This window comes from Oncorhynchus kisutch, linkage group LG15, assembly GCF_002021735.2.
Source record: "Oncorhynchus kisutch isolate 150728-3 linkage group LG15, Okis_V2, whole genome shotgun sequence".
Lineage (NCBI taxonomy): Eukaryota > Metazoa > Chordata > Actinopteri > Salmoniformes > Salmonidae > Oncorhynchus > Oncorhynchus kisutch.
In genome coordinates this window covers 6,640,658-6,667,554 of record NC_034188.2, presented here as the reverse complement: position 1 = coordinate 6,667,554, position 26,897 = coordinate 6,640,658, and the positions used below count along the sequence as shown (strand labels likewise).

At 39.7% G+C, this 26,897-nt stretch overlaps 1 protein-coding gene across 1 annotated transcript in view; it reads left to right on the top strand.

Moving 5' to 3' along the window:
- LOC109904949 (protocadherin-11 X-linked) overlaps window positions 1-22,780 on the top strand; it is a 212,662-nt gene extending 189,882 nt beyond the window's left edge. Inside the window, exons 5-6 of the mRNA XM_031789530.1 lie at window positions 7,490-7,525; window positions 22,305-22,780. Of these exons, the coding sequence (XP_031645390.1) occupies window positions 7,490-7,525; window positions 22,305-22,640 (372 nt within the window). The 3' untranslated portion in view covers window positions 22,641-22,780. The remainder of the gene's footprint in view (window positions 1-7,489; window positions 7,526-22,304) is intronic.
- The last annotated feature ends 4,117 nt before the right edge of the window (window positions 22,781-26,897 follow it).

Below are 26,897 nucleotides of genomic sequence, written 5' to 3'. Positions count from 1 at the left end.
TTCACAGTGTTTTACTTACTGCCCTAGACAGACAATTCACAGTGTTTCGCTTACTGCCCTAGACAGACAATTCACAGATCTTCACTTACTGCCCTAGACAGACAATTCACAGTGTTTCACTTACTGCCCTAGACAGACAGAACACAGATCTTCACTTACTGCCCTAGACAGACAATTCACAGTGTTTTACTTACTGCCCTAGACAGACTGTACACATATCTTCACTTACTGCCCTAGACAGACAGTACACAGATCTATACTTACTGCCCTAGACAGACAGTACACAGATATTCACTTACTGTCCTAGACAGACAGTACACAGATGTTCACTTACTGCCCTAGACAGACAGTACACATATCTTCTCTTACTGCCCTAGACAGACAGTACACATATCTTCACTTACTGCCCTAGACAGACAGTACACAGATCTTTACTTACTGCCCTAGACAGACAGTACACATATCTTCACTTACTGCCCTAGACAGACAGTACACAGATCTTCACTTACTGCCCTAGACAGACAGTACACAGATATTCACTTACTGTCCTAGACAGACAGTACACAGATGTTCACTTACTGCCCTAGACAGACAGTACACATATCTTCTCTTACTGCCCTAGACAGACAGTACACATATCTTCACTTACTGCCCTAGACAGACAGTACACAGATCTTTACTTACTGCCCTAGACAGACAGTACACAGATCTTCACTTACTGCCCTAGACAGACAGTACACAGATCTTCACTTACTGCCCTAGATGTCACGCCTTGGTCTTAGTGTTTTGTGTTTTCGTTATATATTTGGTCAGGCCAGGGTGTGACAGGGGTTTATGTTGTTGTAATTCGTATTGGGGTTTGTAGTATTTGGGATCGCGGCTGATTAGGGGTGTTGTATAGGCTTGGCTGCCTGAGGCGGTTCTCAATCAGCAGTCAGGTGATTCTCGTTGCCTCTGATTGGGAACCGTATTTAGGTAGCCTGAGTTTCGCTTTGTCTTTTGTGGGTGATTGTTCCTGTCTCTGTGTAGTTTCACCAGATAGGCTGTAATTAGGTTTCACGTTCCGTTTGTTGTTTTTGTATTTATTAGTTATTTCATGTATCGTCACCATTTCCTCATTAAAGATCATGATTAACCACCACGCTGCATTTCGGTCCGACTCTCTTTCGACAAACGAAGAACGCCGTTACACTAGACAGACAGTACACAGATCTTCACTTACTGCCCTAGACAGACAGTACACAGATCTTCACTTACTGCCCTAGACAGACAGTACACAGATCTTCACTTACTGTCCTAGACAGACAGTCCACAGATCTTCACTTACTGCCCTAGACAGACAATACACAGATCTCTACTTACTGCCCTAGACAGACAGTCCACAGATCTCCACTTACTGCCCTAGACAGACAGTACACAGATCTCTACTTACTGCCCTAGACAGACAGTACACAGATCTCATTTACTACACTGTGAACTCTTCAGCCTTCAAAACATTCAAACCTTTATCCTTCAGCCCTGCCAGATTTGTGATCTCCTTTGACATGGTCCTGTACTGTACAGATGCTTGGGAAAGTTAGATAATAAACGCAGTGCCCAGGGGACTGTGGGCGTCCCCTGTCGATGTTTCTCACTCATAGTAAACATGCAAAGGCTTCTCTGACTCCTGTGACCTATGCAACGACAGATAACAACAGATAGGTAGGGTTGGCTTGTGAAACAACCACAGACAGATGTAGGATTGGCTGGTGAAACAACCACAGTACAGTACTCTGTGGCACCGCAAACAAATTGCCAGACAAACACCACACATTAGGTTGCAAGGATTGCCAAAACACACTTTAGGAAAAACAGATATTATTATGTTAGCAATTTACCATTTTCATCTATACAGGTAGATAGATATACTTTCTGTAAAGAAAGACACGAAGACACAAGGCTGGAAAGAAAATAAAACAGGCGATGAGTTCAATGAGGGAAATAGTTTGCAAATGTTAGCTAATGTTAACACATTACATTTGTTTTGTGTTAGCTGGAAACGTTAGCTAACAGTCTGAGAAGGACGTTTTCGGCAAAAGTCAGTGTCTGTTTTGGGGTCTAAACTGCCTCTACCAGTAATAATGTAACCATGAAGGCTTTCTTCACATGTAGTAGGAATATATAATTTTACAGTTAGAATATTGACTCTAAAAAGCCACAGTGATCGATACATTTCACTTGAAATTGTTACTAAGTAACATGTTCACAGTAAACTAAACCATTGTTGTACTCACCTTGGGTTGTCGGGTAAATATAAAATGACATGAAATCTATACTGAATAAAAAATATATATATATTTTTAATTTTGAAGATTTTACAGCTCAAATCTTTTTTTTATTTGAGTTATTTCACCTTTATTTAAACCAGGTAGGCCAGTTGAGAACAAGTTCTCATTAACAACTGCGACCTGGCCAAGATAAAGCAAAGCAGTTCGACACATACAACAACGCAGAGTTACACATGGAATAAACAAAACATACAGTCAATAATACAGTAGGAAAGAAAAGCATGTATATATACAGTGTGTGCAAATGAAGGAAATCAGACAATTTAAGTAAATGTATTAGGCTGTAATCTATGAAGTTCACATGACTGGGAATACAGATATGCATCTGTTGGTCACAGATACCTTGAAAAACAAAATATGGGAGAGGATCAGAATACCAGTCAGTATCTGGTGTGACCATCAATTTGTTTATAACCATATCATCACGGGAGAACGAGGGTTATAACCATATCATCAAGGGAGAACGAGGGTTATAACCATATCATCAAGGGAGAACGAGGGTTATAACCATATCATCACGGGAGAACGAGGGTTATAACCATATCATCAAGGGAGAACGAGGGTTATAACCATATCATCAAGGGAGAACGAGGGTTATAACCATATCATCACGGGAGAACAAGGGTTAATGACCATATCGTCACGGGAGAACGAGGGTTATAACCATATCATCACGGGAGAACAAGGGTTATAACCATATCGTCACGGGAGAACAAGGGTTATAACCATATCGTCACGGGAGAACGAGGGTTATAACCATATCGTCACGGGAGAATGAGGGTTATAACCATATTGTCACGGGAGAACGAGGGTTATAACCATATCTTCACAGGAGATTGAGGGTTATAACCATATCATCACGGGAGAACGAGGGTTATAACCATATCATCACGGGAGAACGGAGGTTATAACCATATCGTCACGGGAGAACGAGAGTTATCACCATATTGTCACTGGAGAATGAGGGTTATAACCATATCGTCATGGGAGAACGAGGGTTATAACCATATCATCACGGGAGAACGAGGGTTATAACCATATCGTCACGGGAGAACGAGGGTTATAACCGTATTGTCACGGGAGAACAAGGGTTATAACCATATCGTCACGGAGAACGAGGGTTATAACCATATCATCAAGGGAGAGCGAGGGTTATAACCATATCATTACGGGAGAACGAGGGTTATTGACCATATCATCACGGGAGAACGAGGGTTATTGACCATATCGTCACGGGAGAACGAGGGTTATAACCATATCATCACGGGAGAACGAGGGTTATAACCATATCATCACGGGAGAACGAGGGTTATAACCATATCATCACGGGAGAACGAGGGTTATAACCATATCATCACGGGAGAACGAGGGTTATAACCGTATCGTCACGGGAGAACGAGGGTTATAACCATATCATCACGGGAGAACGAGGGTTATAACCATATCGTCACGGGAGAACGAGGGTTATAACCATATCGTCACGGGAGAACAAGGGTTATACCCATATCGTCACGGGAGAACAAGGGTTATACCCATACAGTATCAACAATGGGGATAGTGTATGTGCCCTTGAACAATATGATTGTTGTTCATATTATATCTACAGACTGTAAGTGATGTCAGTTGGTGATGTTTTATGTATTATTTAAAGACTCTGAATGGAGAGGCACAAATTCATCCATGTTCCTCTCAGAGTTGTACCCACAGACTTATTGATATAAAGCGAAAGACAAGACGAGTGTCAAGGTTGGAATAAATTGGGATACAGAGCTCTGGTTTTAATCAATTATTTATCCAATATTTTAATGATCAGAAAGCTGAGAATGATCAAAGCTGCGTTTCGAGCTCCACTGCCTCTGCTCGCTAAGACACTCTTCCACCGCTTTGATGTGGGTAAGCATCACATGCACTTATCTCCATCTCTCTACCAGGCATGGCTGTGGATGCTTGGAAACCAGTGGTCTGGAGAGGCGTAAAGATGGAGAGGAGAGGGTCAGCGACCCAGCACTACAGAGACGGATCACACATGATTCTCTCCTTGTAAACTGTGATAGAAATTTGCTAGAAAACTAAACCTACATTACAGTAGGTCACTTTTTGAAGAACTTTCTCTGTTCAACTGTGTCACGGTATCACACATTTTAATTGGTCGGTGAAGGTCTGTAACACAAAGCTATTTACGTCGTAAATGTTGAATAATACATAGTACCAAACGTAACTACAGCTACTTACCGAAAATGTACGGTTGAGAATTTACATTAAACACTTCTTCAAACAATGTTGACAAGTACAGAATGTCAGTTCCTAACTTTGTCTTCATATTTGATGCATTAAATAATTTTTTTAAAAAGTAAAAAAAAAAAAGTCATGTTTCAGTCTCAATGGCAAGAAAATATTAACGCTAGCTAAGTGGACCAACTACAGCCCACTATTACTCTGAGGGGATCCAGTTAAACTGATCTAGATACCTAATGTTAGACTAGAATGAGGTAATCAGATGAGCTTTAGATGTCCTATAAACAGGCAGTTCAGATCAATCAAACGTCTGATCTACAACACATCTCTTCTGACATAACACTACCACAGTTCCTTTCATGATTTGACCAATTATTTGCTCGTTAATTTAGGTTGATTACTCATTTCTTACTCTGTCTGATGGAAGGAGTCACGTGGCAGTGTTGGCCCTCAACAACCTAGTAATCTTCAGAAGTACATTTGACCTTCTACCCCATTTACCTCTAAACCTTAAATGATTTCACTATCTATACCCGTCCTGCGATTAATCTCTAATTCAGAGGGGTTGGGTTAAATGCGGAAGACACATTTCAGTTGAACGCATTCAGTTGGACAACTGACTAGGTATTCCCCCCTTTCTCTTTTCCAATCCCCCACTGCTACCCTCAGAAAAGAGTGTTTGAGACCCAAATGACACACTATTTCCTATATAGTGCACTAATTTTAAAAAGGGAATTATGGATCCTGGTCAAACGTAGCACACTATATTTAGGGAATAGGATGTCATTTGGGACACCGGCAGTGCTCCAATGACGTATTGCCATTTTCCGCTATTGGGCTGCACACACATACTGTATGGTCCTCTGGCTAGCCAGACCGCAGGCTAAGTCGCATTTCTGAATGTTAACAGGTTGCTCTATTTTTCACTGCTGTGAGACACGAACACAGTTTAACTTCACCAAAGCATTCTTATGGTTCGCCTGCAAATTGGTAAAGGAAATGCAAAGTTTGGTGTGTGGTCTCTTGACTTGTTGACATATACTGTACATCCTGTATAAATATACTCGCTTCCTAGTTCCTGTTCATCATTCACCTTAGTGCTGTGGTTTCTTAATGTGTTGATGCAGGACTCTTTAATCATTCACCTCAGTCAGTAACTCTCTCAGCTTTTCATCTTCAATCAATGTTTCCCTTCAACCTCAACTGTCAGTCAGTAACTCTCGTAGTTTGTTCTCCTCATCAATGTTTCCTTTCAACCTCAGACCTCAGTCAGTAACCCTCTCAGCTTGTCCTCATCAATGTTTCCTTTCAACCTCAGACCTCAGTCAGTAACCCTCTCAGCTTGTCGTCATCAGTTCCCCTTCTCCCTCAGTCCTCAGTCAGTAACCCTCTCAGCTTGTCGTCATCAGTTCCCCTTCTCCCTCAGTCAGTAACTCTCTCAGCTTGTCGTCATCAGTTCCCCTTCTCCCTCAGACCTCAGTCAGTAACCCTCTCAGCTTGTCGTCATCAGTTCCCCTTCTCCCTCAGACCTCAGTCAGTAACCCTCTCAGCTTGTCGTCATCAGTTACCCTTCTCCCTCAGACCTCAGTCAGTAACCCTCTCAGCTTGTCGTCATCAGTTCCCCTTCTCCCTCAGTCCTCAGTCAGTAACCCTCTCAGCTTGTCGTCATCAGTTCCCCTTCTCCCTCAGTCAGTAACTCTCTCAGCTTGTCGTCATCAGTTCCCCTTCTCCCTCAGACCTCAGTCAGTAACCCTCTCAGCTTGTCGTCATCAGTTCCCCTTCTCCCTCAGACCTCAGTCAGTAACCCTCTCAGCTTGTCGTCATCAGTTACCCTTCTCCCTCAGACCTCAGTCAGTAACCCTCTCAGCTTGTCCTCATCAGTTACCCTTCTCCCTCAGTCCTCAGTCAGTAACCCTCTCAGCTTGTCGTCATCAGTTACCCTTCTCCCTCAGACCTCAGTCAGTAAACCTCTCAGCTTGTCGTCATCAGTTACCCTTCTCCCTCAGTCCTCAGTCAGTATCCCTCTCAGCTTGTCGTCATCAGTTCCCCTTCTCCCTCAGTCCTCAGTCAGTAACCCTCTCAGCTTGTCGTCATCAGTTCCCCTTCTCCCTCAGTCCTCAGTCAGTAACTCTCTCAGCTTGTCGTCATCAGTTCCTCTTCTCCCTCAGTCCTCAGTCAGTAACCCTCTCGGCTTGTTTTCCTCATCAATGTTTCCCTTCATCCTCAAATCTCTCTTTTTTTCTTTGCAAATCAAGTCATGTAGTCAGATTATTATACACAGTACAAAGAAAAACAAATTTGGTGATTAAAAATGTAATACTGTTATCTCTCAATGAGCTGTTATCTGGTCCCCTGGGAGAGGATGCTCTATTCTGCAGCCTTGCGTGCCTCTTTTGTTCTCAATTTAGAAGCTTGTCATTGTTTTATTGTTAATTGTTTATGCTTCATTTGAAATTCAGTGCTTCTTCACCGCTGACATGCCAACACATCTTCATCAGAGTGTCAGTTATTATTGACTTGTGTTGTCGTGGTGATGTCAGGTTCTGCATTGAATATTTCTTACGAGGGTGTATTTTCCATCGGAGCGGTATTAACAATTTGACTTACAACCTTTTTTTTTGCTCTTCCTAAGAAATCAATATAGATCTGAAGACTAGATTGTTTTTCTGAAACAGGATGCTTATAGATGAACTTTGACCTGCTTATAATCGCAAACATTTATCGGAGAGTTTTCCCACGTCAACCAGACAAAATAACAAAAATAACATTTGACACCAATTGTCTCCCTGGGGATGATATTCCATATAAAAAGAAATATTTAAGTCTGGACTCTTAATCACATCTAAAGTCAATAGTGTGGTTGAATGCAGCATTGCATGTAATCATGGACAATGTGCAATAACTTTGTTTACCTTGTGTTATTACAGGAGGTGTGTCATCTCGGCAAGATAACCCCTGCTAACGTAAGTCTAACACTACTGCACTCCATTTCCTAACAGTTTCCCAATGCATTTTACACATCCTTACAGCCAATTATATTCACGCTAAGGCAAACACTCAGGAAGTGGAACCACTCCATGTACATATACATGAAGGAGATCCATGCCATGTTCTTCGTCCATTAATCCTATGATATGAGCACGTCGCTTCCTGTCAGTTTAACTTTGAAACAAAGAACAAGACAGCCGATAAAGATTGTAAATGAAGACACTGTTTTCTGCCTGATATTAACAATAATGTTTAATTGAAGACACTGTTTTCGGCCTGACATTAACAATAATGTTTAATTGAAGACACTGTTTTCGGCCTGACATTTACAATAATGTTTAATTGAAGACACTGTTTTCAGCCTGACATTTACAATAATGTTTAATTGAAGACACTGTTTTCAGCCTGACATTAACAATAATGTTTAATTGAAGACAGTTTTCAGCCTGACATTAACAATAATGTTTAATTGAAGACACTGTTTTCAGCCTGACATTAACAATAATGTTTAATTGAAGACACTGTTTTCAGCCTGACATTAACAATAAGGGTTAATTGAAGACACTGTTTTCGGCCTGACATTAACAATAATGTTTAATTGAAGACACTGTTTTCAGCCTGACATTAACAATAATGTTTAATTGAAGACACTGTTTTCAGCCTGACATTAACAATAATGTTTAATTGAAGACACTGTTTTCAGCCTGACATTAACAATAATGTTTAATTGAAGACACTGTTTTCAGCCTGACATTAACAATAATGTTTAATTGAAGACACTGTTTTCAGCCTGACTTTAACAATAATGTTTAATGAAAGGACAGAGTTGTTGTTTCGCTTTTTTCATTAGTCAGGTCAATGAAATACAAGTAGCTTCAACCAAAAACCATTCCTTTTAAAGCAGATTTCACTTTGTGAGTTGTTTGTAAGGTGTTAGATCTGTCTTTTTTCTTCCATGCATGGGGTAATTCTTTAATTGTCATGAAAGGACAACTCTTCTTCACAATAATGTTGTTTTCTTCAAGAGCTGCTTTGTACCACATCAAAGCCCTGAAGGTGCCCAAATACGTACAATTCAGAGCTTGAAATTGAAGAAATGTGTTACGTTCTCTGTTTGGATTGCTTGATTTTATAGTTTCTAATTCAAAGTTTAAGTAAGACTCAGCGATGTGGAAACAATGTTCTTTTCAAATTCTCTCAGTTTCTCTACATTTGATGGCACAGCTCTACCTGACTTGTTTCTACGGCAACAAAGGACACAGCACCACCCCCCCCCCCACCCCCCCGCTTCCACAGCGGCCAGACCACATAGCAGCAAATGGAATTATATTGCGACACATGACCTTCGTGTCTTTTGTTACCTTTCATCTATTTTAAACTTTTCGTTTTCTTACAATAAATCTATTTTTTTCTCACATATTGTATATTGAAACACTTAACCCCAAGTTCAGTTCACTGAATTGTATATGTAAAGCCATGAGCTAGTCCGTATCTGCCCGGCAGGGATGAAACCCGGACCTCCTGCAAGACTCAGCACAATACAGTGTTAACCCGTTTGAACTAAAGTCTAGCCTTTAGCTTGGAGAGCTAATCCAGGTCTCCAGGTCTCAGTAAAGGTTACTCATCTCGTGACTGGTTCACTGACCCTCCTCCATTACATAGTTCTCCTGGCCAGAGCTCTAATGATGAGGTAATTACTGCCCTGACAAGGACAATTGATATTCATATGAATCATATAAAAGTGATGCATTTCCACAATATTTAACAAGGACAACGGTTTCTTCAGGCTTCATCTCAACCGTACATTGCAGGGATGCAGAGTGCAAAATATACTTGTTCTATAACTGAGCAGGCTTGCACTATGATCTGGACTGTGGAGAGATTGTTGTTGGTGAATGGTGCTCTGGTTTATTTTTGCCATGTTTTAGATCCTCCTTGCTGTGAAACTGCAGTAGATCAAGACATAGTTCACTGATATAAGTGGTCTACGGAGAAGGACATACTACTAAAATCCACTATTTATACAGTATCAGTCAAAGGTTTGGACACACCTACTCATTCAAGGATTTTTCTTTATTTTATTTTTTAAAACTATTTTCTACATTGTAGAAGAGTAGTGAAGACATCAAAACTATGACATAACCCGTATGGAAGGATGTAGTAAGCAAAGTGTTCTTCATAGTAGCCACCCTTTGGCTTGATGACAGCTTTTCACATTCTTGGCATAATACCACCAGTCCTATTTATGATATAATTTACAAAGATTATACCTATTTTTATAATTTTATAATGAGTTTTTTAAATCAATGAGTATATTTGAGTTTAAAACAATATTTGTTATATTATTTATTCTGTATTTTCTGGTGGATTAAACTGAAATTGAAACCAATTTTCAATGGCTTGTTTTAAAAATAGCGATATTTTGGAGATCAACTAAAAGTTGTAATCTGAAGAAAGGGATGAAGGTGAGACATTCCTACTAATCTGCTAGAGAACTTGTTTTATGGATAACTTTTGTATGAATGACACGTTTAGTGAGAGCTAATGCTTTAATATTTGAATGTTTCTGCCCTCCGAATTCATATTCATTATAGAAAAACACCTGTTTCTTTTCGTATGGCTTGAAGATGCAAAAAAAGGGGAACATTTTGGCTAGGTGTAAGCAAGACCATAAGACAATAGGTAAACTGGGATATGATGAAAGAGTTAATCAGGGTAAACTGGGATATGACTAAAGAGTTAATCAGGGGAAACTGGGATATGACTAAAGAGTTAATCAGGGTAAACTGGAATATGACTAAAGAGTTAATCAGGGGAAACTGGGATATGACTAAAGAGTTAATCAGGGTAAACTGGAATATGACTAAAGAGTTAATCAGGGGAAACTGGGATATGACTAAAGAGTTAATCAGGGGAAACTGGGATATGAGTAAATAGTTAATTAGGGTAAATTGGGATATGACTAAAGAGTTAATCGGGGTAAACTGGGATATGTCTAAAGAGTTAATCAGGGTAAACTGGGATATGACTAAAGAGTTAATTAGGGTAAATTGGGATATGACTAAAGAGTTAATCGGGGTAAACTGGGATATGACTAAGGAGTTAATCAGGGTAAACTGGGATATGACTAAAGAGTTAATCAGGGTAAACTGGGATATGACTAAAGAGTTAATCAGGGGAACCTGGGATATGACTAAAGAGTTAATTAGGGTAAATTGGGATATGACTAAAGAGTTAATCGGGGTAAACTGGGAAATGACTAAAGAGTTAATCAGGCTAAACTGGGATATGACTAAAGAGTTAATCAGGGTAAACTGGGATATGACTAAAGAGTTAATCAGGGTAAACTGGGATATGACTAAAGAGTTAATTAGGGTAAACTGGGATATGACTAAAGAGTTAATCAGGGTAAACTGGGATATGACTAAAGAGTTAATCGGGGTAAACTGGGATATGACTAAGGAGTTAATTAGGGTAAACTGGGATATGACCAAAGAGTTAATCAGGGTAAACCGGGATATGACTAAAGAGTTAATCGGGGTAAACTGGGATATGACTAAAGAGTTAATCAGGGTAAACTGGGATATGACTAAAGAGTTAATCAGGGTAAACTGGGATATGACTAAAGAGTTAATCAAGGGAAACTGGGATATGACTAAAGAGTTAATCAGGGGAAACTGGGATATGACTAAAGAGTTAATTAGGGTAAACTGGGATATGACTAAAGAGTTAATCGGGGTAAACTGGGATATGATGAAAGAGTTAATCAGGGTAAACTGGGATATGACTAAAGAGTTAATCAGGGTAAACTGGGATATGAGTAAAGACTTAATTAGGGTAAACTAGGATATAACTAAAGAGTTAATCAAGGAAAACTGGGATATGACTAAAGAGTTTACAATGGGTAAACTGGGATATGAATAAAGAGTTAATCAGGGTAAACTGGGATATGACTAAAGAGTTAATCGGGGTAAACTGGGATATCACTAAAGAATTAATCAGGGGAAACTGGGATATGACTAAAGAGTTCATCAGGGTAAACTGGGATATGACTAAAGAGTTAATCAGGGTAAACTGGGATATGACTAAAGAGTTAATCAGGGGAAACGGGGATATGACTAAAGAGTTAATTAGGGTAAACTGGGATATGACTAAAGAGTTAATTAGGGTAAACTGGGATATGACTAAAGAGATAATCAGGGTAAATTGGGATATGACTAAAGAGTTAATCGGGGTAAACTGGGATATGACTAAAGAGTTAATCAAGGAAAACTGGGATATGACTAAAGAGTTTACAATGGGTAAACTGGGATATGAATACAGAGTTAATCAGGCTAAACTGGGATATGACTAGAGAGTTAATCGGGAAAACTGGAATATGACTAAAGAGTTAATCAGGGTAAACTGGGATATGACTAAAGAGTTAATCAGGGTAAATTGGGATATGACTAAAGAGTTAATCATGGTAAACTGGGATATGACTAAAGAGTTAATTAGGGTAAACTGGGATATGACTAAAGAGTTAATCAGGGTAAATTGAGATATGACTAAAGAGTTAATCAGGGTAAACTGGGATATGACTAAATAGTTAATGGGGGTAAACTGGGATATGACGAAAGAGTTAATCAGGGTAAACTGAGATATGACTAAAGAGTTAATCGGGGTAAACTGGGGTATGACTAAAGTGTTAATTAGGGTAAACTGGGATATGACTAAAGAGTTAATCAGGGTAAACTGGGATATGACTAAAGAGTTAATCAGGGTAAACTGGGATATGAATAAAGAGTTAATCAGGGTAAACTGGGATATGAATACAGAGTTAATCAGGCTAAACTGGAATATGACTAAAGAGTTAATCAAGGTAAACTGGAATATGACTAAAGAGTTAATCAGGGTAAACTGGGATATGACTAAAGAGTTAATCAGGGTAAATTGGGATATGACTAAAGAGTTCATCAGGGTAAATTGGGATATGACTAAAGAGTTAATTAGGGTAAACTGGGATATGACTAAAGAGTTAATCAGGGTAAATTGAGATATGACTAAAGAGTTAATCAGGGTAAACTGGGATATGACTAAATAGTTAATGGGGGTAAACTGGGGTATGACTAAAGAGTTAATCAGGGTAAACTGGGATATGACTAAAGAGTTAATCAGGGTAAACTGGGATATGACTAAAGAGTTAATCAGGGTAAACGGGGATATGACTAAAGAGTTAATTAGGGTAAACTGGGATATGACTAAAGAGTTAATTAGGGTAAACTGGGATATGACTAAAGAGATAATCAGGGTAAATTGGGATATGACTAAAGAGTTAATCGGGGTAAACTGGGATATGACTAAAGAGTTAATCAGGGTAAACTGGGATTAAACTAAAGAGTTAATCAGGGTAAACTGGGATATGACTAAAGAGTTAATCAGGGTAAACTGGGATATGACTAAAGAGTTAATCAAGGAAAACTGGGATATGACTAAAGAGTTTACAATGGGTAAACTGGGATATGAATACAGAGTTAATCAGGCTAAACTGGGATATGACTAAAGAGTTAATCGGGAAAACTGGAATATGACTAAAGAGTTAATCAGGGTAAACTGGGATATGACTAAAGAGTTAATCAGGGTAAATTGGGATATGACTAAAGAGTTAATCATGGTAAACTGGGATATGACTAAAGAGTTAATTAGGGTAAACTGGGATATGACTAAAGAGTTAATGGGGGTATACTGGGATATGACGAAAGAGTTAATCAGGGTAAACTGAGATATGACTAAAGAGTTAATCGGGGTAAACTGGGGTATGACTAAAGTGTTAATTAGGGTAAACTGGGATATGACTAAAGAGTTAATCAGGGTAAACTGGGATATGAATAAAGAGTTAATCAGGGTAAACTGGGATATGAATACAGAGTTAATCAGGCTAAACTGGAATATGACTAAAGAGTTAATCAAGGTAAACTGGAATATGACTAAAGAGTTAATCAGGGTAAACTGGAATATGACTAAAGAGTTAATCAGGGTAAATTGGGATATGACTAAAGAGTTCATCAGGGTAAATTGGGATATGACTAAAGAGTTAATTAGGGTAAACTGGGATATGACTAAAGAGTTAATCAGGGTAAATTGAGATATGACTAAAGAGTTAATCAGGGTAAACTGGGATATGACTAAATAGTTAATGGGGGTAAACTGGGGTATGACTAAAGAGTTAATCAGGGTAAACTGGGATATGACTAAAGAGTTAATCAGGGTAAACTGGGATATGACTAAAGAGTTAATCAGGGTAAACTGGGATATGACTAAAGAGTTAATTAGGGTAAACTGGGATATGACTAAAGAGTTAATTATGGTAAACTGGGATATGACTAAAGAGTTAATCAGGGTAAACTGGGATATGACTAAAGAGTTAATTAGGGTAAACTGGGATATGACTAAAGAGTTAATTAGGGTAAACTGGGATATGACTAAAGAGTTAATCAGGGTAAATTGGGATATGACTAAAGAGTTAATCAGGGTAAACTGGGATATGACTAAAGAGTTAATCAGGGTAAACTGGGATATGACTAAAGAGTTAATCAGGGTAAACTGGGATATGACTAAAGAGTTAATCAGGGTAAACTGGGATATGACTAAAGAGTTAATCAAGGAAAACTGGGATATGACTAAAAAGTTTACAATGGGTAAACTGGGATATGAATACAGAGTTAATCAGGCTAAACTGGGATATGACTAAAGAGTTAATCGGGGTAAACTGGAATATGACTAAAGAGTTAATCAGGGTAAACTGGGATATGACTAAAGAGTTAATCAGGGTAAATTGGGATATGACTAAAGAGTTCATCAGGGTAAATTGAGATATGACTAAAGAGTTAATCAGGGTAAACTGGGATATGACTAAATAGTTAATCAGTGTAAACTGGGATATGACTAAAGAGTTAATTAGGGTAAACTGGGATATAACTAAATAGTTAATCAGTGTAAACTGGGATATGACTAAAGAGTTAATTAGGGTAAACTGGGATATAACTAAAGAGTTAATCAGGGTAAACTGGGATATGACTAAAGAGTTAATCAGGGTAAACTGGGATATGACTAAAGAGTTAATCAGGGTAAACTGGGATATGACTAAAGAGTTAATCAGGGTGGTTTTTCCACAGATGGATAGGTATTTCTGGTAGCAAGATCTTTTTGCAAACTTTCTATTAAAATGTACTGTAGTGAGATAATTTCTTTCTTTCGGGATATGTATACCGAGTCTGTCCACATCACCATCAGACCATTTTATTGGTCAACTACACGGTAACACAATGGTTGTATTTTTGTGTGATCCAATACGTAATATAGGAAACTGATCATAGTTTGGTTTCAATCCAGAGAGGTTAGAAAAGTATTTTCATCCTCTATGAGGTGGTGGAGGTCTTTCCAAATTGTGGATTTGAAGAAAACATTCATTATCGGCAAATAATGTTTGTTTTTAAGCCCTGTATTTCTAAGCCGTTGATATTATTGTTTGGTTTTAATAGCTAACATTTCAATGGCCATATTAAATAGATTTGCCGATAGTGGACAACCTCATCTTGACAGTTTAATATTTTATGAGAATAAGTATTCAGAGATTCTCCAAATTTGAAATATTACAGTCAGTTATGAATACCAGACCTGTTTTTTTCATAGTGTTCTATTGTTTCCAGTACTCGTCTTATATTATCTCCAATGTATCATCCATGTACAAAGAAAAAACTGTCTGATTACGATGAATAATATCCGACAATACCTTATTAATTCTATGTGCTATGCATTTTGCTAAAAATTTCGCATCACAACACTGAAGTGTAAGGAAACTCCACATTTTTCAATGGACTGGATATCTTTATATTTACCACTTGGATCCTGTTTCAGTAATAATGAAATCAGACCTTCTTGTTGAGTATCTGTTAATCTACAATTGTTCTAGGAGTGGTTAAAACATGCTAATAACGGTCCTCTGAAAACATAAAAAAAAAGGTTTGGTATAACTCAACTGGTATGCCATTTAGCCTTTTGATTTTTCCCAAATCTTAAAGGATTTAATTGCATCAAGAGGTTCTCCTCTGTAATTTGTCCTTCAAGCGTGGTGAAGTTATTAATAACACATTGGATGGTGTATCAATACAAAACAGTTACTACACAGATACAGGTGTCCTTTCTAACTCAGTTGCCAGAGAGGAAAGAAACCACTCAGGAATTTTCACCATGAGATCAATGGTGACTTTAAAACAGTTACAGAGTTTAATGGCTGTGATAGGAGAAAACTGAGGATGGATCAACAACATTGTAGTTACTCCACAATACTAACCTAAATGACAGAGTGAAAATAACGAAGCCAGTACAGAATAAACATTTTTTTTTCTTAGGAAAGGCAAAATCTTAGAGGAAAACATGGTTCAGTCTGCTTTCCAACAGACACTAGGAGACAAATGCACCTTTCAGCAGGACAATAACTACAATAAACACAACAGCAAATATACACTAGATTTGCTTACCAAGATGACATTGAATGTTCCTGAGTGGCCTAGTTACAGTTTTTACTTAAATCATCTTGAAAATGTATGGCAAGACTTGGAAATGGCTGTGTAGCAAAGAAACAACCAGGTTGACAGAGTTTGAATAATTGTTTGTATAAAACTCTTAGGGACTTACCCAGGAAGACTCACAGTTGTAATCGCTGCCAAAGTTGGTTCTAACATGTATCGACTCAGGGTGTCAATACTTATGTAAGTTTGAAATATATATATTTTTTAAATGAATTTTGTAAACATTTCTAAAAACACATTTTCACTTTGACATTGCGAGGTATTGTATGTAGATAGGTGAGAAAATTATATTTAATCCATTTTGAATTCAGGCTGTCTAGGTGTATGAATAGTTTATGAACCCACTGTATATATATAGAGCCATTGTTTTCGCAGATAGCTAGTTGATAAAAACATTATTTTTTTTATTCACCAAACAGATTTGGTCCATGTCAAGGTGATGCATCCCAGGATGATCTTTATCTTAGACAGCAACTCATATATGCTCTCATCCACTCCTAACGTGAACCCTGTTTATCATTCAAAGGGGATGGGGGGGAGGGGGGGGGGGGGGGGGGGGGGGTTGGAAGGCAGCCTGCTGTTATCATGCAACATGGTTTCTCTCTCTCTCTCTCTGTCTCTCACGTGTGATGTTGGGATGTAGAAGTGTATAGGCGGGAGAAGGTAGCTAGGTAAACTCATTGAGCTGTGTCTTCTCCTTTGGATGAGGTGCTGTATAGTATATGCTAATCTACAGTAACTCCTCTCCTCAAGGGATTCCTAATCCCTCACCCCACCGTGAATCTCAGGTCCATCTGCACATTGTTTGGTTTGCTACCAAGAGAGTGGCTTTAGTTTTTATAGGGCTGGCTTGTTAAAGAACTTGGCTGGATTCTCCTGTGTTTTTTATTTGTATCTCTCTCTCTATGCACATAGTTTTCAAGGCACTGTTTAACTGGCACTGTGTTTGGTCTTGATATCTCTTACACCAGCTTGTGTTTGATTTCTGGATTTCTGGCACGTTCTTTAGAATAAGGAGTAATGATTTAACAATGCGCACACCATATCTTTTCTCTCAACACAATACTTACGAAGAAAGACCAACCGTGAAAAGCACACGAAGCCTATTGTTAAAATAAACATTAGACTTATCTTCAGCCTCTCTCAAACTATTTTTGTGTAGATTTTATGACTCAAGTTGATTTATATTTTTACACCTTTGCACAAGTCCTGAATTCAGTTTGTATAAACATCTGACAGAGATAACAAAGCTCCGTGCTATGATTATGTTCTAAGTATTTAGGACAGCTGTTTGTTTTAATCAATCCTGGCTGTCAATGTCGGAGCAGAAAGACTCAAATAAATTACAAACATGTGGAGAGGAAGTGGGTGACTACATCCCAAATGACCCCCTATTCCCTATAGTGCACTGCTTTTGAACAGAGCACTGTGTGCCATGGTCAAAAGTAGTGTACTATATAGGGAATAAGTTGTGATTTAGGATGCAGACGGCTTCTCATGGAGCTGCCAAAACTCTGTAACTATAATTCTGTACCTTCCCTTCTATAAAAACTTGACATTAATGTGATGGAGTAGTCAACAAATATTACTGTGATGGAGTAGTCAACAGATATTACTGTGATGGAGTAGTCAACAGATATGACTGTGATGGAGTAGTCAACAGATATTACTGTGATGGAGTAGCCAACAGATATTACTGTGATGGAGTAGCCAACAGATATGAATGTGATGGAGTAGTCAACAGATATGACTGTGATGGAGTAGTCAACAGATATTACTGTGATGGAGTAGTCAACAGATATTACTGTGATGGAGTAGTCAACAGATATGAATGTGATGGAGTAGTCAACAGATATGACTGTGATGGAGTAGTCAACAGATATTACTGTGATGGAGTAGTCAACAGATATGACTATGATGGAGTACTCAACAGATATTACTGTGATGGAGTAGTCAACAGATATTACTGTGATGGAGTAGTCAACAGATATGACTGTGATGGAGTAGTCAACAGATATTACTGTGATGGAGTAGCCAACAGATATGACTATGATGGAGTAGTCAACAGATATTACTGTGATGGAGTAGTCAACAGATATTACTGTGATGGAGTAGTCAACAGATATGACTGTGATGGAGTAGTCAACAGATATGACTGTGATGGAGTAGTCAACAGATATTACTGTGATGGAGTAGTCAACAGATATTACTGTGATGGAGTAGTCAACAGATATGAATGTGATGGAGTAGTCAACAGATATTACTGTGATGGAGTAGTCAACAGATATGACTATGATGGAGTAGTCAACAGATATTACTGTGATGGAGTAGTCAACAGATATTACTGTGATGGAGTAGTCAACAGATATGACTATGATGGAGTAGTCAACAGATATTACTGTGATGGAGTAGTCAACAGATATTACTGTGATGGAGTAGGCAACATATATGACTATGATGGAGTAGTCAACAGATATTACTGTGATGGAGTAGCCAACAGATATTACTGTGATGGAGTAGTCAACAGATATGACTGTGATGGAGTAGTCAACAGATATTACTGTGATGGAGTAGTCAACAGATATTACTGTGATGGAGTAGTCAACAGATATGAATGTGATGGAGTAGTCAACAGATATGACTGTGATGGAGTAGTCAACAGATATTACTGTGATGGAGTAGCCAACAGATATTACTGTGATGGAGTAGCCTACATATATTACTGTGATGGAGTAGTCAACAGATATTACTGTGATGGAGTAGTCAACAGATATTACTGTGATGGAGTAGTCAACAGATATTACTGTGATGGAGTAGTCAACAGATATTACTGTGATGGAGTAGTCAACAGATATTACTGTGATGGAGTAGCCAACAGATATTACTGTGATGGAGTAGTCAACAGATATGACTGTGATGGAGTAGTCAACAGATATTACTGTGATGGAGTAGTCAAAATATATTACTGTGATGGAGTAGCCAAAATATATTACTGTGATGGAGTAGTCAACAGATATTACTGTGATGGAGTAGTCAACAGATATTACTGTGATGGAGTAGTCAACAGATATTACTGTGATGGAGTAGTCAACAGATATTACTGTGATGGAGTAGTCAACAGATATCACTGTGGTGGAGTAGCCAACAGATATTACTGTGATGGAGTAGTCAACAGATATTACTGTGATGGAGTAGTCAACAGATATTACTGTGATGGAGTAGTCAACAGATATTACTGTGATGGAGTAGTCAACAGATATCACTGTGGTGGAGTAGCCAACAGATATTACTGTGATGGAGTAGCCAACAGATATGACTGTGATGGAGTAGCCAACAGATATTACTGTGATGGAGTAGTCAACAGATATTACTGTGATGGAGTAGTCAACAGATATGACTGTGATGGAGTAGTCAACAGATATTACTGTGATGGAGTAGCCAACAGATATTACTGTGATGGAGTAGTCAACAGATATTACTGTGATGGAGTAGTCAACAGATATTACTGTGATGGAGTAGACAAATTATACTTCTGTGGAGGCGTAACCAACAGCTTGACATTGATGTGGAGGTGAAGCCAAACAGCTTGACATTGATGTGGCGGTGAAGCCAACAGCTTGAATACATTTGAGAAAAACAGGATATTCCAAGTCTGATATAATTGAATGACTTTCTTTGTGGAATAAATTGCTGGGCCATGTTATCTTTAACAGATGGACTTACTAAACAGTCCCTTCTCTTATTGATCCTATCAAACCTTTACCTAACCTTAAGGCCAATTGAATACTTTTGGCTTCAGTTTTTTTTGGGAAGAAGGGTAATCGACTGACAAGCTTGACAAGTAATTTACTTGAGGCGATTAGCACAATATAAAGAAATCTTCGAGGTGTTTAGTGACCGTGAAGTATAAAGGAGAATTCTCACCACACGCTGGTGGTAGTCCTGGAAATATGTCTTTTCAATGCTCATTAATACACACCCACACATAAACTCCATTTAATGACGGAAATACTTTTCTTTCTTCCTTTTTTGCTCATAATGACATCATAAAGCACTTCCTCTTTCAGCGTTTTAATTGTAAGGATTTAGTTTAGTCAACCCTCTGATTGTCCTAAATGAACTGGTAAGCTGTTTGTGGATCTGTGTTTTTTGGCAGCGCTGGGGGCCTCCTTTGAGCCAAGATTCCCCCCCCCTCTTTCCCCATTCTGTTTTTTCTCCCCTGTCTGCCTTATCAAAGAACAACAAGGGCTTTATCTCTATACCACAGTGGTGGGGGGGGGGGGGGGGGGCAAGTGCTTTTCCAAAGAGGCACAGATGACCCCCCCTGTGAGCATGAAGGACCGTGTGTTAATGATGTTTTTAATTCAGAAATCTCGTATTGCTATAGGCGCTCTAGAGATGGAAGAAAATGTAGATTATTGTGGTGAGGCTATGATATTGTTATATGAAACATTTGTTTCTAATCAGTCTGAATAAATAGATTGAATACAAACTGAAACACAATAACATTATAAGGCGATATAATCACGTTGTCAGTATTTTATTTTCCTCGTGAGATGCAATGTGAGACTGAGAATCGTGTTATAAAATGACATTATATTCACTGTGAAATTGCCCTTTTTCTCCCAACTGTCCATTGTAACCAAAAGCCTCACATATATAAAATTGCATGTAATAACTAACACGTCAGCCATTTCACTGTTAATTGTCTTCAATGTTTAAAGCATTTTTTTGTTTTGCTTTACTTGGCAAATAATGACCTGACAACATTTAATCTAAGTTCATTCCTTTTAGAATATAATTACCAATCAAAGGTGTAGAATGTATTGGAGGTAAAAAAATAAATAAAAAAATAAAAAAATAAAAATTACCCTTTTATTTTGTGTTTCACAATTTGACTCATCCCATGTTCTCTTTTCTTGAAGAACGGCTAGCATTTGTGGCTATAGACCTTCCCTATGGAGTGTGTCCCTTTGTAGTGCTACCATCGTGCTCCGGAAAAAGGTCACCCCATGAACTTCTGTAACTCTCCGGAGAAATCAAAGAGCTACTCCCCCTTTGAGAGGAGAGGAGATCTACAATCTGGTACAATCCTCAGACAGACCTTTTCTAATCAAAGTCACTTCACCCACCCCTCCTTCCCTTTATCTAAATTGGACCAGTGGGAAAAGGAGGACAACGGGTGCATCCCCGTCAAAAGGGTTAATCTATTATAATAATCATATCATGGGCAGTAACTGTCAATTAAAAGACGTATACTATCAGTAGTTACTATTGATTTTTGAATAGTATGACATTACCCTTGACTGCTATATCTCAGAAGAGGGCTGATTTTAGGTTCTAAGCCCACTGTATCAATTAGACTGTCGTGACGTAATACGATATTCGTCAGAGAAGACGTGACAATGATGGGGACTTGTCTTGTTAGACATGCAAGAACACATCCCATAATAGGCAACCAATTAGTCTGACATTTTCCCCAACTGCCTTATCCAAGGTGATTGAATTCGCTCCCTCTGCAGCTGAACACATTAACATTGTCCACCATACCAAAACATATGAAACAACATATTGTTCTGTGGTGTTTTAAGACCAACCACCAGGAATGTTAAATGAACGTTGTGTTTCGGTGTGTTTCCATCAGACGCAGCGTCGTGTAACGTTAAATGAACGTTGTGTTTCGGTGTGTTTCCATCAGACGCAGCGTCGTGTGACGTTAAATGGACGTTGTGTTTCGGTGTGTTTCCATCAGACGCAGCGTCGTGTAACGTTAAATGAACGTTGTGTTTCGGTGTGTTTCCATCAGACGCAGCGTCGTGTGACGTTAAATGGACGTTGTGTTTCGGTGTGTTTCCATCAGACGCAGCGTCGTGTGACGTTAAATGGACGTTGTGTTTCGGTGTGTTTCCATCAGACGCAGCGTCGTGTAACGTTAAATGAACGTAGTGTTTCGGTGTGTTTCCATCAGACGCAGCGTCGTGTGACGTTAAATGGACGTTGTGTTTCGGTGTGTTTCCATCAGACGCAGCGTCGTGTGACGTTAAATGGACGTTGTGTTTCGGTGTGTTTCCATCAGACGCAGCGTCGTGTGACGTTAAATGAACGTTGTGTTTCGGTGTGATTCCATCAGACCCAGCATGGTGTAACGTTAAATGAACGTTGTGTTTCGGTGTGTTTCCATCAGACCCAGCGTCGTGTGACGTTCCACCTCCCGGATGGTTCTCAGGAGAGCTGTAGCGACAGTGGTCTAGGGGACCACGAGCCCAGCAGCACTGCCAGCACCACTCAGCCTCTCCCCCTCGGCTTCCCCCAGGAAGAGTACTACCAACAGACTTCGCCCAACAGCCGCACCGAGGGAGACGGAAACTCTGACCCTGAGTCCAGTAAGTGGCTACTGTCCATGGATTTACTTTCTTTCATTTTGTTTATTTTACCAGGTTTTCCCATTGAGTTCAACATACCATTGAAAACCAGGGAAAGATTATTATATACTATTTTCATCACATGGTTTATCTTATAGGAAGAACACGCTATTGTATCTTTATGTACTTGAACAAGAAGGACGTCAAATGTTAAGGTCAATTTTCCCTACCGTCCATTAAAAAGGAGGTCAAAATATATATTTTTCAAGAAAGACCTGACCCTTGGCTAAGATCAGCTTGGTCTGGCCAATAAACTAGCCATGCGACTTAATCTTGTTTTATCTTCTATAATTAACTATAGGAGGAGTACTCTATCAGCATTATATAAGGGGTGAACTATATAAAGAGTCTCTATCAGCATTATATAAGGGGTTAACTATAGGAGTAGTCTCTAGCAGCATTATAACAGGGGTAAACTATAGGAGTAGTCCCTAGCAGCATTATAACAGGGGTTAACTATAGGAGTAGTCTCTACCAGCATTATATATGGGGTTAACTATAGGATGAGTCTCTAGCAGCATTATGTAAGGGGTTAACTATAGGAGTAGTCTCTAGCAGCATTATACCAGGGGTTAACTATAGGAGTAGTCTCTATCAGCATTGTAACAGGGGTTAACTATAGGAGTAATCCCTAGCAGCATTATAACAGGGGTTAACTATAGGAGTAGTCTCTAGCAGCATTATAACAGGGGTTAACTATAGGAGTAGTCTCTAGCAGCATTATACCAGGGGTTAACTATAGGAGTAGTCTCTATCAGCATTATAACAGGGGTTAACTATAGGAGTAGTCTCTAGAAGCATTATAACAGGGGTTAACTATAGGAGTAGTCTCTAGCAGCATTATAACAGGGGTTAACTATAGGAGTAGTCTCTAGCAGCATTATAACAGGGGTTAACTATAGGAGTAGTCCCTAGCAGCATTATATATGGGGTTAACTATAGGAGTAGTCTCTAGCAGCATTATACCAGGGGTTAACTATAGGAGTAGTCTCTATCAGCATTATAACAGGGGTTAACTATAGGAGTAGTCTCTAGCAGCATTATAACAGGGGTTAACTATAGGAGTAGTCTCTAGCAGCATTATAACAGGGGTTAACTATAGGAGTAGTCCCTAGCAGCATTATAACAGGGGTTAACTATAGGAGTAGTCTCTAGCAGCATTATATAAGGGGTTAACTTTTGGAGGAGCACTCTATCAGCATCTCAATTATAATGGTGATTACAATCTTCTACTCCAATCTAAATATCTAGCAGTTACTTTCTCTTTGACCTTGTGATGAAAAGCCCTAATACGTTTTGAAGAATAGGGGAGTCACAAGGTCGTGTGAGCTGCCTGAAAACACAATGGCAGCTGCCTTGATTCTGAGAAAACCTCCACCCTATAATCACAGAGCAATAGGGAGGGGAGTCAGCATAGCTCTCCCTCCACTACCTACCTCTCCTTGTGTCTGTGGCCTACACATCAATGATATGGATGAATTACCATCCACGGCTCCTGTTGTCAGCGGCGACTCAATTTTCTTCTTTACATACTTTTTTCCCTCCAAAGACAGAACAAGGTGAAAACTGGTTGTTTTGCCTGCATCCACATGTACCGTATATCCTTTGTGCCTTGGCTATAAATGAGAGAACTCCCGCTCCTCCTCCATCTGCCTGCAAGCATCTGTCCTCTCTGGTGCTGCTCTGACAGAACCCTCAGGTGTCAGGACTCTGTCCTCTCTGGTGCTGCTCTGACAGAACCCGTGGGTGTCAGGACTCTGTCCTCTCTGGTGCTGCTCTGACAGGACCCTTGGGTGTCAGGACTCTTTCCTCTCTGGTGCTGCTCTGACAGAACCCTCAGGTGTCAGGACTCTGTCCTCTCTGGTGCTGCTCTGACAGAACCCTTGGGTGTCAGGACTAGTGTGAATGTGAATGTGAATCTTTGTTATTTTGAGACCAAGCGGACAGAAAAGAGAGACATCTCTGGGGATGATAATAACCAGTTAGATAGATGTTATTAAACCAAGCGAACAGAATAGAGAGACATCTCTGATGATGATAATAACCCGTTAGAAAGATGCTATTTTCCCCATCCAAGCAAATCATCCTGCTCCTACTCAGCTGCCTTCTATAAAAATCATACCCATGAACGACAACAGGGATTCACAGTAATTATGTAATTGCTGTTCACCTTTTGATTAATGTTCAATGATGTAAACATCTTGTGGTTCATAAAACTGCCTTCTCAAACAGTGAAATACTATCTCTATTACATGGTAGATTCCCTTAGAATACATTGTGCTGCACATGAATTGGAGATTGGAGAATGACATGGAATATTTGAACATGTCTCTTTATATATAATCCTTACATTGATGTCATGTGGTGGTGGAGACCAAGTCCTGGAATGAAAGCAATACTATAGACGAAAAACCACCAGAAACTCTTAAAATTGTCCGTTTTCATTGTATTTTCTATCACACCAAATGTAATTAAATGTCAAAGTAATTGCTGTAAAGCAGAGTAGGATTAATTTATGATGTTCAAAAGTAAACCTTGGTTTTATGATGTACCAGAACAGTTAAGTAGATATGCTGTAGATATGTTTAGTAGAAAAATACAGGTTTGATTCATAGGACACATCGCTACTACACAAATAAGGAAGACCTGGAGACAGGTTGACATGTATGTTTTGCCAAGAACATGGGAAGCCAACTGACTCATCCAGACCAATATCCTCTCCCCCAAAAAAGTTCACAGATAAAACGTGACACTTTTGTTCCCGGTTCTAAAGGAGAAAATGAAGAGACAGATTCTCTCTCTCGTTCTCTCTCTGTTGACAGACTCAGAGATGAGTGCATTGGTGGCGCTGGGGGCCCTAGAAGGATTAGATATGGTTTTATCAATGGGTAGCAGGCTGCCATGGTAGGGGCAATCTCTTATCTCGTCGTCTCAATTTGTAAAAAGCAAGAACAAGGGAAAGGAAGAAAAGGGGGAAAGGGCAGAGAGATGGAGTAAAGAGGGGTGTTGGGATAGGAGTAAAGAGGGGTGTTGGGATAGGAGTAAACAGGGGTGTTGGGATAGGAGTAAACAGGGGTGTTGGGATAGGAGTAAAGAGGGGTGTTGGGATAGGAGTAAACAGGGGTGTTGGGATAGGAGTAAAGAGGGGTGTTGGGATAGGAGTAAACAGGGGTGTTGGGATAGGAGTAAAGAGGGGTGTTGGGATAGGAGTAAAGAGGGGTGTTGGGATAGGAGTAAACAGGGGTGTTGGGATAGGAGTAAACAGGGGTGTTGGGATAGGAGTAAACAGGGGTGTTGGGATAGGAGTAAAGAGGGGTGTTGGGATAGGAGTAAACAGGGGTGTTGAGATAGGAGTAAACAGGGGTGTTGGGATAGGAGTAAACAGGGGTGTTGGGATAGGAGTAAACAGGGGTGTTGGGATAGGAGTAAAGAGGGGTGTTGGGATAGGAGTAAACAGGGGTGTTGGGATAGGAGTAAAGAGGGGTGTTGGGATAGGAGTAAAGAGGGGTGTTGGGATAGGAGTAAACAGGGGTGTTGGGATAGGAGTAAACAGGGGTGTTGGGATAGGAGTAAACAGGGGTGTTGGGATAGGAGTAAACAGGGGTGTTAGGATAGGAGTAAACAGGGGTGTTGGGATAGGAGTAAAGAGGGGTGTTGGGATAGGAGTAAACAGGGGTGTTGGGATAGGAGTAAAGAGGGGTGTTGGGATAGGAGTAAACAGGGGTGTTAGGATAGGAGTAAAGAGGGGTGTTGGGATAGGAGTAAACAGGGGTGTTGGGATAGGAGTAAACAGGGGTGTTGGGATAGGAGTAAACAGGGGTGTTGGGATAGGAGTAAACAGGGGTGTTAGGATAGGAGTAAACAGGGGTGTTGGGATAGGAGTAAAGAGGGGTGTTGGGATAGGAGTAAACAGGGGTGTTGGGATAGGAGTAAACAGGGGTGTTGGGATAGGAGTAAAGAGGGGTGTTGGGATAGGAGTAAACAGGGGTGTTAGGATAGGAGTAAAGAGGGGTGTTGGGATAGGAGTAAACAGGGGTGTTGGGATAGGAGTAAAGAGGGGTGTTGGGATAGGAGTAAACAGGGGTGTTGTGATAGGAGTAAACAGGGGTGTTGAGATAGGAGTAAACAGGGGTGTTGGGATAGGAGTAAACAGGGGTGTTGGGATAGGAGTAAACAGGGGTGTTGGGATAGGAGTAAACAGGGGTGTTGGGATAGGAGTAAACAGGGGTGTTAGGATAGGAGTAAACAGGGGTGTTGGGATAGGAGTAAAGAGGGGTGTTGGGATAGGAGTAAACAGGGGTGTCGAGATAGGAGTAAACAGGGGTGTTGGGATAGGAGTAAACAGGGGTGTTGAG